Raw genomic sequence first — 18309 nt, 5'->3', positions numbered from 1 at the left:
GCATGCTGTCTCCTTCACGAGGCCGCTGGCTCTCCTGCTGCTGTCCCACAGCTGCCTTCACTATGTGGCCTTGTTAGTGCCTGTAAGGGACCTGGCAACTTCTTTGCTGAGTGTCCAGTGGGGAGGGGGCTCCAGGACACAGAGGGTCTGCATGGTCACAGAGGACTCTGACACGGTTTCTGGAATCCCTCTCCAATTCCCTCAGCACATCCCAATTTGGCCACTCTTCTCCTAAAGCACCCATCAGGAAGTGGGGAAGGGTCTCCAAGGAGCCCCCAGCCAGGAGGCCAAGCACAGAGAGGGGTGTCTTTGCTTGGCTTGCAATGGTCCTTCCCAGGTGGGTGGGGGCTAGGAGGCCCCCCTGGCAGCCAAGGGAGAGCCCAGGGGGCCGGGGGGGGGTGGCAGCTGGTCAGGGCGCACCACCAAGTCTGACTCAGGGGCAGGGCCAATGCTCAGGGAAGTGGCCCCAGAAAGGTGGGCTCTGAGGGATGAGAGGCATAAACCACGCCAGGCTGCAGGCAGGGCTGGGCGCAAGCTCGGGTGGGGGCAGGGACAGGTGGATGGGGCGTGTGGGGCTGGGGGCTCCGCCAGGACGGACAGGGTCCCCCCAGCCCTGGTTGAGGAAACATGTCCAAGCTGCAGGCCCTCCGGGCTCCAGGTGGGTGGGGTGTCCCCAGGCTGGTGGCAGGAGGAAGTTGTTGGAAGTCAGAGCGGAATGGCCCTGAGGGAAGGCCGGGCAGGGCCGGGCCCAGATGGTTCCTGTTGAGGAAGCGGTGGGCACAGCTGCACGCCGCTACCCCGGCCCCCAGCCGTCCTATCACCGTGACACAGCTGGCTGCCTCGCCTGCAGGCTGCGGGGAGACCTCCCCCACCGGCGCCTCCCCAGGCCCGCCCTGCATCACATGAGCCCCTGCAGCCTCCCGCCCCTTCCCCAGGCCGGCGGGCAGCGGCCGCTAGAAGGCCCAGAGCTGTCTGGGGGGCAGAGGCCTCCAGCGGTGAGAAAGCCAGCCTGGCCGTGGCGCCTCGTCTTTGCCTCAAGGCCCCACGAGGCCAGGAAGGGCGTGCACCGCCGTCCTTGGCCCCCAGAAGGCGGCCCGCCTCTCACCCAGCACCAGGATTGTCTCCCAGATCGACCTCCAGACCCATGTCCCGGGCATCCCCCTTGCTGGACAGCAGGCTCCCGGCGTCCACCAGCTGCTCAGTGCCCCGGGGTCCCAGGAAGAGTGGCCCAGGTAAGGGGATGTCGGGGGAGGGGGGGAGGGCAACGAGAGCAGGTGGCCAGAGCGTGACATCTCCAAGCTGTCGCCTGCCCGGCTCTGTTGACAGCACGAGCCAGCCGTGTTGACTCACCTCAAACACCAACACAGCCTCCCCCTGGGCGCAGTCCCACACAGCTGGGACAGGTGGCCCCGTGAGGACCTGGCAGGTGCCAGGCCGGGTGTGGGTGCCCCACCCTGAGGCAGATGCTGGCGGTGGGCCTGCTCAGGCCCACCAAGGAGGGAGTGGGCTCCGTCCTCCAAAGTGGCAGGGTCCCAGGATTTGATGAGGAAGGTGGTGTGCAGACAGGTGGGAGGCACCCAGAGTCCTCCTCCTGGGAGGACACCAGGATTTAGGGGTGGGATGAGGACACTGAGGCCACAGGGAAGAGGGCCTGGCCCAGAGCCCCAGGATCGAGTGATGGTCCAGGGCTCAACCCCAGTACCACTGATAAGCAATCTCTGCCAAGACTCCTGCCCTTTGGAGCCAGTGCCAGAGGAAAGTGGAGGGGGGAACCCAGACCTTTCACCCTCCCCCTGGGCTTCTGGCTCTGGGAGGAGGTCTCTCTGACACCCCTTGACCCCCACTACAAAGTCCCTGGGGGCCTCATAGGACCTCATCCCAAGACTCAGGGTGCTGGCACAGCTGTAAGCAGGTAGCCCCACTCCCCAGCCCATACCACGTGGCCACGGTCCAGGGAGCCTTTGGAACCTTCCAGAGCTTACAGCCCCAAGTCCCACTTCCACAGCCATGTCCAGAGTCCATGTGGGCCCCTGACACCCCCAGCCCGGGGGTCCCCTGTCACCTCTGCAGAGACCACTTTCCCTACCCCGCTGCAGTCCAGGGGCTAGCCCCTGACACGGGGTCCATCAGTCACCTGACATTTCCAGACTAGAATGCCAGGTATGTGGAAGCCCACCTTGACACACCATCACGAGTGTGCCATTGGCTTCTACCAAGTGTCGGTGCTTCAAAGATCCCCGCCGGGAGGTCCCCCCACCCCTCAGGCTGGCCCGGGGCTCTGGTCCCATCAAGCTCCTGGTGGGCACCACATGGCCCCCTCCCTTCTTGGGGCAGCCCCCACTGTCCTGGAGCCAGCGGCCTGGTTCTTCCTCCTGCCCCAGTGCCTTCAGACCAGCCCTTCCTCACCTGGGCCTCAGTTTCCTCGTGTGTCAAATCCTGTCCTGCCGCCCCCATGGGAACAGCTCCCCAGAGGCTGAGGAGGGACGGGGCAGACAGGGTGTGCGCGAGGGCTGCTGCTGCTGTTCTGTTTGGATGGGGTGGGGGGCTAACCCGTGGCAGGAACCTGAGGCCAGGAGGTGTCACGGAACATGGCCGTGCTCACGTCACCACGGTGCCGGTTGGGCTGCAGACACCCAGAGCAGATCGTCTGGGGGGGCCTCTGATGCGGAATCCCAGCCGCCAATTTGTTGACCCTGTGGTCACTGCGCGTCCCGAGCTCACGGCTCACTTGGGGGGCTTCACAGAGCTGTGGGCACTTGGCTAGCGTGTCGGGCTGGCGGCTTCTGTGGGCACAGGAGTCCCAGCCCGGAGGTGTTCTGACGTGTAGGAGCTCACACCCTGTCATCCCGTAATCACCTGGCCCCGCCGGACGGCCGCAGACATACTGGAGGACAGCCTGCCCCTAGGCCGCCCCAGACCCCCCGGGGGTCTGCAATGCTGGGCGGCAGCACCAGAGGAAGCAGCAGGTGGGGCCCAGTGGGGGGAGACTTTGGGGACCTGGGGGCCTGGGGGTCCAGGACAGGCCTGTGGGCAGCACGGTGTGACCTTGCACTTTCTGGGGCCCACAGGCACCCCAAGAGCCCACAAAAACTTTTGAGACCCCAAAACACAAGAAGTGTCTCTAAACTATGAACAGAACAGAAAGTAACATCTTCCGAAGGGGAAGCCGTTCTGTCGGAGAGCAAACATCTCTGCAGGCCTCTTGGCGGGAGGCGGGAGGCGGGAGGCGGGAGGCGGGCGCCAGGGACTGGTCCTCGCTGGGGACCTGGCCCTCACCAGCCCCGCTGCTGGCAGAGGGCCGGGAAAGGTCAGGACCCCGCATGGTGGTGGACCCGCTCTGGGCAGGGGACCCGACTGCGTGGTGGGAAGAAGTGGCCCCTTTAGAGGAGTGTTTACTTCGTATTTATTAGGCGCCTACTGTATGTACCAGGAGCTGTGCAGACGCTTGTTCCAGCAGCGCACTTTGCAGGTCAGGCTGTGCTGCCCCCTTGCAGAACAGGGGCAGGAGCAGGACACCTGGCGCAGGGGCTGGGCCGGAGGCACTGGAAGCCCTCCGATGTGGCCTGGAGCAGAGGAGGCTGGACGGCAGCTTACCATGACCAGCCTGGGGAAGAACTGAGTCGGGCTGTTTCGTGTTACTGGAGAGGGACAAGGTGGGGTCCAGGCGGCAGACTGCGGCTCAAGTGTGACCAGGGAGACAATGAGCATCCCGTCCCCGGAGGAGTCCAAGCAAATGCAGACTGGGGCATTCACAGATGTGGGCAAGATCCCATGGCAGATGCCATCCTGAGCCGGAGCTGGGCCGAGCCCAGCCTTGGGCCACCTGGTTCCTGGTGTGAGGTGTGGGTTCAGAGGCCACGACAGTCATCAAGTGCATGGGCTCTTCCTTCCCATTACGCCAGCCCATCCCCCATCCTCACCGTCTCCCATCCAGCTACCCCTGGACCACAGGCTCTTCTCTGGCACGTTCTCTGCCTGGCGTGCCCTTCCCGCTCTGTCGGTTTCCTGAGACCACTCTAACAAATGACCCTAAACCAGGTGGCTTAGTCCTGCAGGCCAGAAGTCCAAAATCAAGGTGTGGGCAGGCCCGAGCACCCTGCAGAGGCTCTGGGGCTCTCGCTGTGGCTGCGTGCCTCCAGCGTCCGCCGCTGTCCTCCCACGGCATCTCTTGGCCCTATGTCCTCTCCTCTTCTTAGAAGGACACTTGCCGTTGGATTTGGGGCCCCCCAGTCCAGGTGACCAGATCTCCAGCTGTCCCATCTGCACACAGGCTGCAGACTTGGGGAAAGGTGCCCAGAGCCCATATGGTCCACCTCTGTCATAGCCCGTGGTCAGGGGTCCAGGCACAAGGGAGGCCCAGGGCCTCCAGGGGAGCAGGGCTAACCCTGGCCCAACCCCCAGGATCCCCCCTTCTCCCCACTTCTCACTCAGCCACGGCCTCTGGCCACGCTTGTGGGGACAGTCAGGACATCAGTGGATCCACCCAGGGAGGGCCTGGGGCGTGTGGGGCGGGAGCGTGCATGAGGCCCTCTCTGCAGTGAGGGCCACGGGTTGAGCCCCTCAGGGGCCACCTGACCCGTGACACGGTCGTGACCATCCATCCACCTGCATCTGTGTATAAAGTACCGTTAGCAACTGTGCTGTTTGATATTGTCTGTAGTGTTGCCATGGGGAGGATGGCCCCCTGTCCCTGCTCTGCTTGCACCTGCGGGGCCTTTCCCTTCACCAGCAGCCCCCCAGAGCCGAGGTGACAGACCTCATCCCCCACCTCCTGCTCCCCCCAAACGCAGCACTGGGGGCTGTCAAGATTGTGGCCCACAGCCTGCCGAGCCCTGCATGACACAGTGACAACATCACAGAAAAAGATACCAAGGTTCTAAGGGGCACGCAGCAGGCAAGAGCAGGGACGTGATTGAAGGTGGCTCTGCTGCCCCTGCAGATGGATGCAGGGCCCCTCTGGGGAGGGCAGCTGGCCCCAGAGCCTCCGCCAGATCAGTCGGTCCTGGCAGGGATCCAGTAGCACGAGGAGGGACAGGGACGGAGAGTGGGCGGTTTGATGAGAAACCATCATTTGTCAAGGTCTCAGGCCTGAGGGGTGAGGAGGGGCAGGGGGAAGGAGCTGGGAGAGAGCACAGGAGAGGGAAAAGAGCAGGGCTGTTGGTGTGTCTCAGGAGACACACACCCACCTCTCGTCCCAGCATCTCCCGAGGTCCCCTGGACCGTCCTCCAGGGCACAGAGCACGGGAGCAGGGCACGCACTCTGTGCAAGCAGGAGCTCTGGACTTGGTCCAGAAGCCTGGTTCCTGTACCAAGCCCCCAGTCCCCTGAGTCTCATGTCAGGACAGAGGAAGCCCCTGGAGGGGGGACTGTGCTTCCCTGGGGAAACCAGGGCTCCCTCCCTCCTGCGGTGAGCTTGGAGCGTTTTTCCCTGGGACCTTCCCTTCTTGCTGGAACGTGCCTGTCCCTTCCCCGTGCCATCCCTGTGCCACAGCTTCCAGGGGCAGGCCAGCAGAAGGGCACCAACCAGCCATGTCCTCCCCACCCACTGAGCCCTGAATTTGAGCCCAGCAAGCTGGAGCTGCAGGGTGGGTGTGATGCAGGAGAGCTTCCTGGAGGAAGCAGTCCCAAGAAGGAGGCCAAGAAGGCTTTCACTTCTCAAGGTATCTTGCCTGAAAAGAGAGGCGTCCGTGTTAACCTGGTTCAGCACCCAGCTGTGTGGGGCTTTCTCACACACTTTCACTTCCGTGATGACAGTTGACCGGGGGAGGCACAGCCAGGAAGAGTGGCCCCAGGGAGAGGCCAGAGCTGCTTACAACTAAGCCAGGACTCTCCCTCCAGTGCTCCTTCCCAGAGACATCTGCTCTGGGTGAGGCCTCGGTTGCTGCTAGCCAAGGGAAGGGGGGGACAGCTCCTGGGGAGAAGAGAGGCCTCTTGGAGTGCCACCCACCCTGGGGGGGCTAATCTCCAGGCTGGCCGAGGGGCCCGTGGACTCCGGGTCATACGTAGCGATTGTTATGGGGCCAGAGGTCAGACTGCAGTGGGCGCTGCTGAGATTATCATTATTAAAGCACCACGTGCATGTTCCACGTGCACAGCTGCGGCGGGCAAACCTCTCCTCCCCAGGGTGATCGCCGGACAGCTGCCCACGACGGCAGCGGGCGCCGGTGGGTGCTTCTCGTGGTGCTGCTGAGCTGCGCTGTCATTGTCGTTTGCAAGAGTGAACCTCTGAAACATTGAGCTGGATCACATCACACCTGCACGCATGCCCTCCGAGGGCTTCTCCTCTCTCCGCCTGGCCTCCCCCCCTCACCCTTGTCCTTCCAGCCCCCAGGTCTTTGCACGTGCTGTTCCCCCCTGAGACCCTTTCCCTCAGGCATCCGCCCCGCTAACCGCTTACCCCCCTCTTTCCCCCTGCATTTTCCCCTTTCCATTTATTGCAATGGACAAACTCGGCATTTCCTGGGTCTCCATGTGTATCTACCGTCCCTCTCCTGTGTCACAGGTGTGCTGGCTCCGCTGTCTGCTCACCGCCGTCCCCTTGGTGCCCACGGCAGTGCTGGCTCTCAGGGTGCTCAGCACTTGATGTGAGTGAATGCCTCCCATGTCAGAGGAGAGTCAACCACCCCACACACAGCGCGTGCCTGCTGACGCCGCCGCAGGGACCCTGGGGACAGCTGCGCTGCTCTCCAGACCCTGAATCTGTCATGACAGCCCCTGTCAGACAAGGAACCGAGGCCCCAAGATAGAGGGTGACTTGCTGGGGTCACAGAGCAAGAGGGCCAGGGCCCAGAGTTGGACCTGGGGGCTGACTTTCGGCCCTCGAGGGGAAGTGTTCAGAGATGACCTGGAGGGCGCCCACACCCACAGTGGGGAGCCCTGTGGCCAGTTTCTCTGGGCAGCTGGGGTCCAAGCCTCCTGGAGATGGTAGGAGCTGGACAGGTCACTTGGCACAACCAAGTGAACCTGGGTGAGACCCTCCCCCGTTTCCCCAAAGTGGCCAGCAGGGGGTCTGGGTCGGAGGTCAGCCTAAGGGCTGGTCCACAGAGAGGCCTGCTTTGGTTGAGGACATGGAGGATTCTGGAATCCCCCTGAACCCTCCTCAGCTGTGTCGACCTCCAGCCCCCAACCCGGCAAGGTCAAGCCCTCCAGATACAGGGGCCAGTTCAGAACCTAGAGTTGAGTCCGAGGTGGGGTCAGGTAGCTAGAGAATGAAACCTCCCTAAAGCATGTCCACACGGGCCTCAGCTTCCTCCCAGGCAGTGGGGACAAGGATGGGGTGGCTCCCCCTAGACCCGGCGGCCTCTCCTACCCAGAGGGCATCCCTGGGGGGTCTGCGGGTCCTCTTCCTTGCAGCCCGAGGCGTCTCAGTATGGACAGTGACAGGCAGCAGACCACAGGAGGGAGGAATGGCCCCCTCTCTTCCTGCCCTCTGTTCCCAGTGCCCACTTGGCCATGGGGCCCAGGGCTCTGGTCAGAGGTGTCCAAACCCCTGTCCCAACTGCAGTACTGGTGGGTCAGGGGGAATCGGGTGTGGCACCCGTGTGGGCTCACCAGCTGGGACTGGCGTCTGGGAGAACTTGGGCAGACCCGTCCTCGGGTGCAGCCACCTTTGCTCCAGGCGGGAGGGCCTGGTCCTCGCTGGGGGCTCAGCAGTCCTCTGGTGGGGAGAGGGGAGCCCCAGGAGGCCTGTCCCCAGGGCAGCGCAGGTCTCCCAAGTGGACCTGACCCTTTCCTCGGGACACAGTTCTGGGGGCGTCACTGGCCGCAGCCAGCCCTGAGAACAGGGACATGGGACTGTTCCCCAGGCTGCCGGACAGGGCAGATGGGGCAGGATGCGTAAATCTACTCCAGGCTCCTTCCTGGGCCAGGGTGCGGCTTCCCCCAGACAGCCTTGAAGGCGTCATCAGACTGATTGTAAGATGAGGACACAAATCAGAGAGGCCAGGAAACCTGCTCAAGGTCACACAGCATGTTCTGGGCAGGACCCCAAGGTGGGACCTCAAGAAAGAGATCCCTTTTGCATCCACCACTCCAGATATGAAAGCTTCGCCCAGCATCCCTCGCCCCCAGCTGGACCCTCCCCGAGCCCGCGGTGGGAACTGCTCGCTCCACCCCAGGGAGCCCAGGCAGGTGCAGCTGACACCTGGATCCCGCGAGTCCCAGCTGATGCTGGTAGAGCGCTGCCCAGCCCAGGGCCCCTCCAGCGAAGCCCCCTCTGCTGGCTGCTCCTGGGGAGCCCTTTGAAAGCACCCACGGTGGCCCTGGGTTTATCACTGCCCACCACCAAAGTGTTCAAAGCGGTTTTGAGCGCCACTCCCTGCAGCTGAGGGCTGGAGAAGGGTGTGGATCTGTGGTGTGGTCTCAGAGGGGTGGGTGTGGAAAGGGGTCCCTTTCTGAGAGGAAGCAGTGGGGGGCCACCTGCCCACGTGGGGTTTGCAGCCTTCAGGGGACAAAGGTACAGATGAGGCTGCAGGTTGGACACACGGGGCCGACAGCGGAGTGGGCCCAGCCCCACTACAGCCCTTACCCTAATGACCCGGCCTTGTCTGTGGTGCCCTCGGCCCAGGGGAGGGGAGGGAGCCCGAGGGCCTGGCGCTCTTGCTGGCCGTGCCTTTCCCCTGGGTCCAAGGAGCATCACGGACCCTGTGAAGAGGGACGAAGGTGCAGGGAGAGGAGGCCCCGGAGGGACAGGAGCGGTTTGGAGGAGACTGCTCCGCGGACATGGCCTGGGCAGGGGTCCGTGCTCTGCCCTGCGTGGCCTGGCATCCCTGAGGCTGTCTGCTCAGCCGTGAGGCAGCAGGCTGGAGAGACCATGGCCGAGGTGGGAGGGCTGGGCCGGTAGCCCCATGACCCCGCAGGCCTGTCTCCATCCGAGACGTGGGGACGACAGCCCCCAGAGGCTGGGGGCCTGGTAAAGGATGGCTCCGGCACACCACCCGGCCCCAGGGCCCAACTCCCCCTCCCTCTTGTGCCCCCAGCTCCCCATGCTCACTGCCTCCCCCGAGCTTGCCTGTGACCCCCTGCAGGCCCTTCCCTCAAAGGCTACTTGGGGCGGCTGAGAGAGAGTCCAGTGGAGAAGGAACTGGGCAATTTACCCCGCCCCGCGGCTCCCAGAGCTTCCTCCTTCCCTCCCAAGTTGGGGTGCATTTTGAGTGTTGTGGAAAGCCCCGACCTTGCTGACCCTGTGAGGGAGAGTGGAGTGGGGGGAAGGGCCAGCGGGAGGGGCAGGAGGGACGTCTGCCCATTGTCCCCTGGGCTGCGCCCCTCGCTGCAAGCTGCCGTGGCCTCGGATCTCAGGCCAGCCCGAGGCAGCCCCAAACATCCCCGTGCGAGACTCGGGGTTTCCTCAGAGACGGGGCCCCTCTGTTGCAGGGCTGGGCGCTGGGGTTCCTCACAACTGGGCTCCCTTACTAAGAGACGAGACCCAAGGGTTCCAGCACCCAGTCTGTGTGGGGCTCCACCGGCCAGGGCGTGGGACCCCAACGCTCAAGCCTGGAGCTCAGAGTCAGAGCCCAGACGGACAGCAGTTGGCCTCCTTACTGCCGCTGACCGCCCTCAGTGGCCCCTGCTTTCTGCCACGTCCCTCCCGGGGCCTTGGCTGGAGGGCAATGTCCTGATGTTTGGCCAGGCCTGGACACATGGACAGACAGACGTCCAGCCTGGTCCTGCCCCTCTACCACCACAACATTCTCTACATCAAGGTTGGGACCATACATCCTAAAAGCGGGCGACAGACAGGTGACAAAAATGCAAGTCAGAGCCCCTCCCCACCTTCGTGGCCCCCAGGGTCTTCACACTCCCAAGTGCTGGGAGGCCCAGGAGGCCTCGAGGGGCTCTGCTTGGCTCCGGCCCCTCAGCCAGCCCTCCTCGTCTGCAGAGAGAGGGGCTGTCCCCACCTGGGGGCTCTCCGGGCGGGGCTGCCACCCAGAGCTTCGGGGCAGAGGGTGCAGCTGGGGCGAGGGAGATAGGAGCAGGCAGCTTCCTGTCGGAAACCGAAACTACCAGGTGCTTCCCGCCCGCCCGCCCTCCCAGAGCCACCCAGAGACAGCTGGACCCACAGTCCTGCAGCCCAGCCTCCGCCCGAGGATGAGGACAGCGGGGCCTCGCCTCTCAGCACGGGGCCCCTCTGAGCCTCCGCGCACCCCCAGCCTGAGTCCTGGCACCCGCTTTTAAGTCTTTGAGCAAAAATAGGATGCAAAATACCTTAATTGTTAACTTTGAATACCTGAGAAAGGATCAGATTTAAAGAAACGTAGCATTAAAGCCAACGGCACTGGCTTCTTTCTCCTCTACTCTGGCTGTGGGAATACGGACCGTTCTGTGCACGGCCCCCGTCCACAGGCAAGCTGCTCTGAGTCGGTGGACCCGGGAGATGGGAGGGACAGGTCGGACCCGTTCGCGGCACCTGGGCTTCCGCCGTGCTCCTCGGTTGTCTCCCGCCTTGTCTCCGTGGCCCCTCTTTCATTTAAACTGTGAAATACTTCACACGCACGTCACCAAGAACATTCAGGGCCAGCCGCAGCTCGTGGCAGAGCCGGTCCCTCCCCTCCGCTTCTCTGCAAAAATGAATTATCACAGACGCGGCGGCCGCCCCCAGAGGCTGCCCCAGCCACGAGCCCTTCAAGCTGGGCTGCGGGGGCAGGACCCACTCAGCCGGCCCCAGGGGGGCCTGGACCGAGCTGCTGGACCCCCAGCGCCTTCTCGTATCCTCCTCTGTAACGTGGGGCAAGAACGCGCCAGCCCTTAGTGCCGCAAGGCTGCAACCATCCGAGGGACTGTGTTTATCTGTGTGTGTCCTTCCCAGAGACACTGTGATTTTCAGTATTTCAGATTGTTACATAAAATATCAAGTTCTAGGTGTTCTTCCCCAGTTTTCTCTCCGCGATAATGTGACATGGCGGCTGGCTGAGCTCTCGGGCTCTAGGAGACAAGGCAGGGCTTCGGGTGGGGCTGAAGGGAGACTCCCCACATCTCCAGTTGAAAGGCCTTCCGTACGGGGTGGACGCGTCCAGCGAGGGCGTGGATGTTTCTGGGGGTTTCTCGTGGTGGAGACCAGCACCGGCCAGAGAGACGAGGCAGGAGGCAGAGCACAGGGTGGGCTGCCTCAGTTGACCCAGGCCAATCCTTTCTGAACGTGGGCCTAGTGGCCGGCCCCATGAGGCCGTGGGCATGTCCAGCTGCAAGCAGAGGGGCCGGGAAGGCTGCCCTCGCTCTGACACCTCCCGTCCTGCTCCTGCCGCGGACACAGCGGAGGGAGGCCAGCTGGCGGAAGACCCCGCGTCCTGCAGGTGTTGAACAGTGTCAGCTCAGGAGCACGAGGCCTCCAAGGACGTGGGGAGAGCCCGTCTGAGTGACTGGGGGGGGGGCTGCCTTGGACCCTCCGTGATGCCAGCAGAAAGAGGCTCCCAGGGGCTTCTGTGTCTGCCCAGTCACTGCTGAGCCCCCGTGGCATCCCCCACATCGTCCCACTGCACAGCACAGGGGGCCGTGGCTGATGCTGGGGGGGGTTAGGCATGGAACGATCGAGGGGACACCCCCATCAAGCCCGTGATGAGGCCAGGGATACATAGCAGCGCTGCCCAGAGGCCTGAAATGCCTGCCTGGGGAGCAGACCTGGGCGGGACCGGGGCCTGCTGCTGCCTGGACACTGGAACAGCCAGCAAAGGCTACAGCGGGCCCTGCGGCGGGGGTGTCATAATAAATGGTGGCATGGCCGTCACAGTGTTTCTGGGTGCTGAGCTCTCAGGAAAGTGATTTCCCTTCATCCTCTGGCCTCCGTGAAGGAGGCACGTCAGCTTCTGCACTCAGTGCCGTGGCACAGAGACCACACGGCCTCCCTCGGTGATGAAGGCACCTGTCCCACGCTGGACTCCAGAGACTATTCTCAATGCGTGTCTCTGCAGTTTTTTTTTATTATTTTTGCCTGCATGTCCCCTAAACTTGCTTTGAAAAAACCAGGTTCCCTTTAAGGCGATATTTCTACAAACCGGCCTGACCCAGCTCGGTCACACCCAACCGCTGGGCTGCTGCTTTTTTGGGTGGGTGACGGTGACCTCGTGGCCACTAGAGACGTTTGCAAAGGTGACGGTTAGCTACATCCCACAGCCCGGCCTCAGGGTTTCGAGAAGGGCAGGTCTTTACACCCGCGGCCGACCTCATGTGGACGTGTGAGACACGTGTGCGTGAACAGCACTAGGAGGACACACACCTGTTCCACACACCTGCTCTGAGCCGTGTGGCCCCCTCGGCATGAAACACAACAGTGTGGGGAGGCAGGACTGCAGCCTGGGGAAGGGGGGGACATGGCGCCAAAAACGTCCAACCAACGATCAGACACAGGCCCCTTGACGATGGTGCCCGGTGGCAGTTCCCAACACCTGAACGCTGTTGTTTAAACAGTCGAAGGTCATGTTGTCCAGTGTACCCTGTATCTTATACTGAAGACGGGACCTATTTTCATGAAAACTCTGAAGCTGCCGTTTAGCGCACGTAATTAGCACAAAACCAAACGGGCAGGACTCGTCTTCACTGGGGGCCATCCCACCCAGACTGTGAGCTTTCAGTCCAAATAATCATGTTCGTAAATGACCCAACGGTCTCACCTGGGAGTTCCAATTCTGCTATAAATGGATGGGTGGATGGATAGAAGGCTAGGTGGACGGATGGATGGATGGAGAGGGAGAAGGTAGGAAGGCAAATCCAAAGTATACCTTTCAAAAATTTAAAAACAATTCTTATATGAACATAGAGCAAGCCTGGGTCAAAAATGTGTCTCCCTAATGGATGAGAAACTAGCAGGAGGACACGGTGGATTTAAACCCCATGAAAGCAGAACGCCACCTGAGACGTTACAGCAGAGTCAGGAAAACAGCCTTTTCTACCGAACAAAATAGTTTGCAACTTGGCAATTTCCTGCCGTGAACCTGCAACCGAGAGTCTGGGTTCCGATGGGCGCATCTAGAAAGTGCAGAGAGGCACACCCCCTGAGGGCCGTGGACCCTTGGCTCCCAGGGGCCCTCCCGCTGCCTTCTCGTGGGGTGGGACAGCTGCTCCCGGCTGAGGACCGTGGGGAGGCGGGGAGCCTTGCTGGGTTCTGTGCCCGGAGACAAAGGCCTGCAGTCAGACTCCCTGCAGGGCAGGTGTGAGGTGGGACTTTAGTCAGGAGAGGTGAGGTAAGGCACAGAGACATGCAGACCCCAGGCCCACGCTCTTGCCAGAACCACGTGGCACTCGAGGACCTCGCCGATTCCTCTCAGCTGTCTTGCTGGTGCCCCAGAAAGCCTGGTCACGTGCGCGCGGGTTTTGAAGACCCTGGCTGTGGACGCTGTTGCGGGGGACTGGACCTGGGGGCCGGCAGGTTCTCCATTTCTTTTCCCTCTTGATTCTGAGGACACCCCTGCAGGCCGACAGCCCTCCACCCACAGTGCAAGGAGAAGGGAGGTCAGACAGGCGAGGAGCCTCACCACCGCTGTGGCTGGGCCGGGCCCCGAACCAGCCCTGTGCCTCCCACCCCTGCCCGCGCCAGGCTGAGCCGCGACCATCCGGGATTCGGCAGGAGGCCGCTCTCACCAGGGTCTGAAGTCTGCCGGTCGCTTCACCGCCGGGATGGTGCCGGCAAACTGGGTGCTCCAGAGGCATCAGCCGGGAGGGCAGAGCGGGGAGCTGGGAGGCTGAGAACAAGGAGCCTCCTGCCACGTGGTCCCGTGCGTGGGACGCCAGGAGCAGGCACACCCATGGACAGGAAGCGGGTCCCCGGCGGCTGCGGCGAGAGACACCGGGATGACAGGTCAGGGAACAGGTCCCTTCTGCGGGAAGAAAACGTCCTGGAGCCAGACGGGGCTGGGGGCTGCACGGCGTTGTCAGGACCCTCCCTGCCGCTGCATCGTTCACCTCAAAATGGTTAAAACGGGCAATTTTCTGTACCGTCTTTTACTACAGGAAAAATAATTCTCTTTAAAAAATAAAAAAACCACAGCAAAAGATGAGCAGTTACTCCAGGACTCAGGGCCCCTGCCCGCCGACCCTCCCGAGCGTGTCCTGCAGGCCGCGGGACCTCGCCAGCAGCCTTGCTGGGGGCGCCCTGTGCCTCATCCCTGCATCCGGGGCCTGGGGCGCCATGACCTCCCTCCTGCCCTGGGCCTCGCCTTCAGGGCTGCTGTCGGGCGAGCCAGCCCCAGCGCCCTCCCTGCCTGTCCAGCCAGCGTCTCCGCCTGGGGCCTCTGGTGGCCTTTGCGTTAGGGCTGAGGAGGAGGGCACGGAGACTCCTTCCCTTCCGTCCTCCGCAGACCACAGCGGCCACCGGTTTGTGACGGGGGGGTGTGCCCCAAGCTCACCTCCAGAGCAAGCCAGAGCAAGCCACGTCTGTGTGCAGAAATGGGCAGGGCACTGGGCACGTCCTCCCAGGGTCATGCCAGGCCTCTGTGCTGGGGCTGTGCCGAGCACCCCCACGGCCAGGGAGACGCGGGGGGGAAGGTGCTCCGAGGGGCTCAGCGAATGCCACTCCCGGAAATGTGGTTCCCAAGAACCTGGACGTCCGTTCTCAGTCCTTTCAAGTGGACCTTTGGCCCCACTGCCCAGCCTGGGCTGCAGGCCACTGTCCAGGGACCGGGTGCCCCTTCCAGGGCGTGTCACGGGCCTGGCCAGGCCTCCCAGAAGCTCCATGCTGAGTGCAGCCGAGGCCTCTGCGTCCTGCACTACACAGTGCTTCTGACGGCCCTGGGCACACGGAACAAACTCGAAACCCACTTGCCTTCAAGTCCTAGGTCAGCAGCCAGACACCAGCCCCAGGGTCAACCACCCCCCACAATCCGTGGACCACTGACGCTTCTGTCAAATGCAGTGAAAATGTCCGATCAGAACATCCCTCCGCTTGCCCTCCCTCTCTACGCAGCTCTTGTCTTCCATCCGATGCGGATTTTCTGGATGTCTTTGCGCGTCCCACGACGGCAGGTTTAAGAAAGTGCTGGAGACACCAGGCCAGAATGAAAATGAGGGCGGCCCCCGAGCTCAGCAGACGTCTACACCTGCTCCCACCACCTGCCCAAGACGAGACCTCAAACGACTCCTGCAACCCCTCGGCTCCTGTGACTTCCTCCATCAACAGAGCTGAGTTAGAGTCAGACTTCAGACCAGCGGGGGAGGATGAGCACGTCCCACGTACGGGCTGGGACCCATTCGTGCTAAAGATTATTCATTATTCATCTGAAATCCAAATTTATTTCCTAACTGTTTTTATTTCCTAACTCTGGCCTCCCCGCCCATAAAGGCTCTGAAGCCCGTGTCCAGTAGGGGTGTGTGCGGCGGCAAGCCGTGGAGACGCTGACAGCAGAATGAATGGTTCTGGTCCACATGACAAAAGCCCAAGGCGAGTGGAACTGGCGCTGAGGCAGGGCAACTGTCTGGGATGCAGGCTTTTCTGCTCTTCCTGTTCTACCATCTTCCTCCTCATGGCTTCCTGGCTGCAAAGTGGCTGCACCACCTCTAAGCATCACATCTGCCTTCCCAGCAGGAAGAAAGAGGAAGAGAGAAAGTACAGAGGACGAACCGTGGGCCAGCCGTTCTCTGAAGCAAAACCAAGGCTTCTGCCGATGCCTCACTCCCAGAGGGCTGTTTCACCATGATGGGGCTCCTGTCCCCGTCCCCGAGGCTCCATCCCAGACCAGGACTCTCCAGCTTCCGATTTCTCATCTTCTCTGCTGTCTCCTGGCAGCCTCTGCGCCCATGGCCCTATCAACCCAGCTCTGGCACCTCGAGGTCCTTGGTGCAGGTGACCCTATGACCATCCCTCTGATGGCCGTCCTTGCTGGCCGTGGAGGACGAGGGGAGGGCCACACTGGCCTTGGCCCCCATGCTGAGACGGCGCTGTGTCTGAAGGGCCTCCCGAGGGCACAGGCAATGGGAGCAGTGACCTGGGGCCCTGGGCTCGTCCTCAAAGGGTCTCGTCTTGGCCCCACAGGTTTCTACTGAACGTCACCCGAGGGGACGACAGACCCATCCTCCTTGGAACTTTTAAACTAAGAGCCAGCCTTTCCCCCTGGGGCCTGGACAACAGTGTTTCCCTGTTCCCATGTTCTCTTTGTTATCTTTTCAAGCTTCCCCGGGACCCTCCTCTCCTGATTCTCTCTCCTTCGCTGGGTGTCCCTCTGTCTTGCTCCCCCTGCAGCTTCTCTGAGAATCACAGCATTGTGCTAATTTACTTCTAGACCATTCTCTCCTGTGCCTGAGCTTAACGGGGACAGCACGCCCATGCTGCCTCTGGCCTCTGTCCTCACCTCCCATCCGAGACCTCCAGGCCACCATGACAAACCTCAAGCCCCCTCTTAGGCCCTGGGCATGTACACTCCTTCCAGTCCTGGCTTTCCTTGCGAGTCCTCCAAAAACCACCGTCAACCGCCAGGGGCTCTAACCTGTGTGCCGGCAATGGAGAGGCATGCCGTTTGCCAAAGCCGGCCAGGGGTCACGGCTATCCGTGGGATTGTCTGGTCACATCAGTCAGAGCAGGGCCGGTGGGTCCCACAGGCCTTTGTCCTTGGCAGCGGGCACAGATCCTGTTCCTGGGGTGGCTTCAAGTGACCCCGACCCCTTTATCAGTGGAAACAGGGTGGGCCTGCCCATGTCTGCCGGAACCTGACAGCATGAGGCCAGTTTCACCCGGTTCACCTGAATCCCCCTGTGCCCTAGATGGTGCCCGGCACGGCGTGGGCCCTTGGCTCACAACGGTCAAAAAATGAGTTCCTGGCAGGGCCTGGCTAGGGTGAGGACACACAGAGGACCCACACAGTGGGCCCGCGGCCTGCAGTGGGGGCTGGCAGAGCTCTGGCCCGATACGCTGGGGCCTGTGTTTACATAGCCTCCAAAGACAGCGGTGGGCCCAGCCTCAGTCTCCCCATCTGGAGAACGGGGAGTCCTCCCTCGCCACAATCAGACAAGGCCCCTACACTTGAACGTTTCTGTGTGGGAGTCCTTCCCTCCTCCCCCCCCCCCCCCNNCCCCCCCCCCACCATCCCCTGCCTGGCTTCCCCAACCCCCGGAGAGAAAACTTCTCCTTCCCTGCACGAGGAGTTCCCCATTCGGGGTGACCACAGCACCCCCCACTTCTCCCCGGAGTTTCAGGTTCTTAGAACTATTTTGGGTCTTCTTCCCCACGTGGCCCGCGCTGGGGCCTTCCCTCTCAACGGGCTCCGCCACGGCTTCCGGGGCTCCCTGCACCCCGAACTGTCTTGCTGGGGCCTCACGGGCACACCGCGCCTGCCTCCTGGCCCCTCCCCAGCCCCTGCCCCTCGGTGTCTGCCTCCGCTCTGATTCTGAAACGGCTTTCTTGAGATAACTCAATTTGGGTGCGTATGAGCCAGCGGTTTTCAGCAGAGCTGTGTGGCCAGCACCGCTACCTAATTTTAGAACGTTTCCATCCCCCCATAGACACCCGACATCCCTGGCAGTCCCCCGTCCTCCTGCCCCCACCGATGTGCCTTCGGTCCGTGGCTCTGCGTCGTCTGGACGGGTCACGTAAGCAGGAGCCTGTATCCGGCTCCCTTCACTCAGCGTGAGGCTTCTGAGGTTCACGGGCATTGCAGCGTGCATGGGGACCGCGCTCCTCTTCTGGCTGAATCGTAATCCACCTGGACTGTGCCACCTTCTGAGTTAACGTTGCTCAGCGGGGAGGGTGTGAGAGCCTGGGTCAGCCCAGCCCCGTTGCCGACGTGCTGTGTGTCTTGGGCGAGCAACCCCCCCTCTCTGGTTCTTGGCCTGCAGGCTGTCTGGCGGGGCCGATGAGAACAGGCCCACGGGACTGGCACGGTCAGTGGGGGATGTCTGCAGAGGGCCCTGCGCGGGGAGGTGGCGCGACCTCCGGGCTGTCATCCTCCCTCTGCTGAGAATGGCAAGGAGAGGTGGACGTGCTCCCACCCGTTGGCGCTCTGCGCCCAGCACTGTCCTCCTTCTCACGTGCCAGCCTCGACAGCTGGCCAGGGACGCAGCCCTGAAAGGCCGCAGTGTCAGCCCGGGGCGCCCCGGCCACGGGGGCGGAGGTGTTCTGGGAGGAGGAAGCAGGGGCCGTTCTGACAGGGAGTCCCCAGGGAGCAGGCTGGGTTTCTGGACTCGTGAGCGTTGGAAACTTCCAGAGCACTTGACGGGAACAAAGATTCCCAGGCTCCTTCCAGAGACCTGTCCTCCATAGGTGTGGCCCCCAGCTGCCCTCGGGCATGGCCACGGGGGCCTCAAATCCAAGGGGTGGCTTTGGCTCCAGGGAAGAGCGTGCTCAGAGGCGTGGCCTGGGCTCCAGGCTACCAAGGATCTGGGGGTGAGCCGACC

General features: G+C 62.5%; 1 protein-coding gene across 6 annotated transcripts in view; it reads left to right on the top strand.

Annotated features, from left to right (window-relative positions):
- Nucleotides 1–707: 707 nt before the first annotated feature.
- The window catches only part of CBFA2T3 (CBFA2/RUNX1 partner transcriptional co-repressor 3), an 84399-nt gene continuing 66797 nt past the window's right edge, over nucleotides 708–18309 (top strand). For 3 of the 6 annotated variants that reach the window (XM_034672628.1, XM_034672624.1, XM_034672622.1), the window contains exon 1: nucleotides 713–1232. In XM_034672628.1, coding sequence (XP_034528519.1) covers nucleotides 1145–1232 — 88 coding nt within the window. In that variant the 5' untranslated portion in view covers nucleotides 713–1144. Of the gene's footprint in view, nucleotides 1233–18309 lie in introns of all 6 variants that reach the window. The other 3 variants (XM_034672625.1, XM_034672621.1, XM_034672623.1) reach the window with 2 other exon arrangements.

Source organism: Ailuropoda melanoleuca, chromosome 12, assembly GCF_002007445.2.
Source record: "Ailuropoda melanoleuca isolate Jingjing chromosome 12, ASM200744v2, whole genome shotgun sequence".
Lineage (NCBI taxonomy): Eukaryota > Metazoa > Chordata > Mammalia > Carnivora > Ursidae > Ailuropoda > Ailuropoda melanoleuca.
Note: the sequence above shows the minus strand (reverse complement) of the source record. Positions and strands in the feature narration are given on the sequence as shown.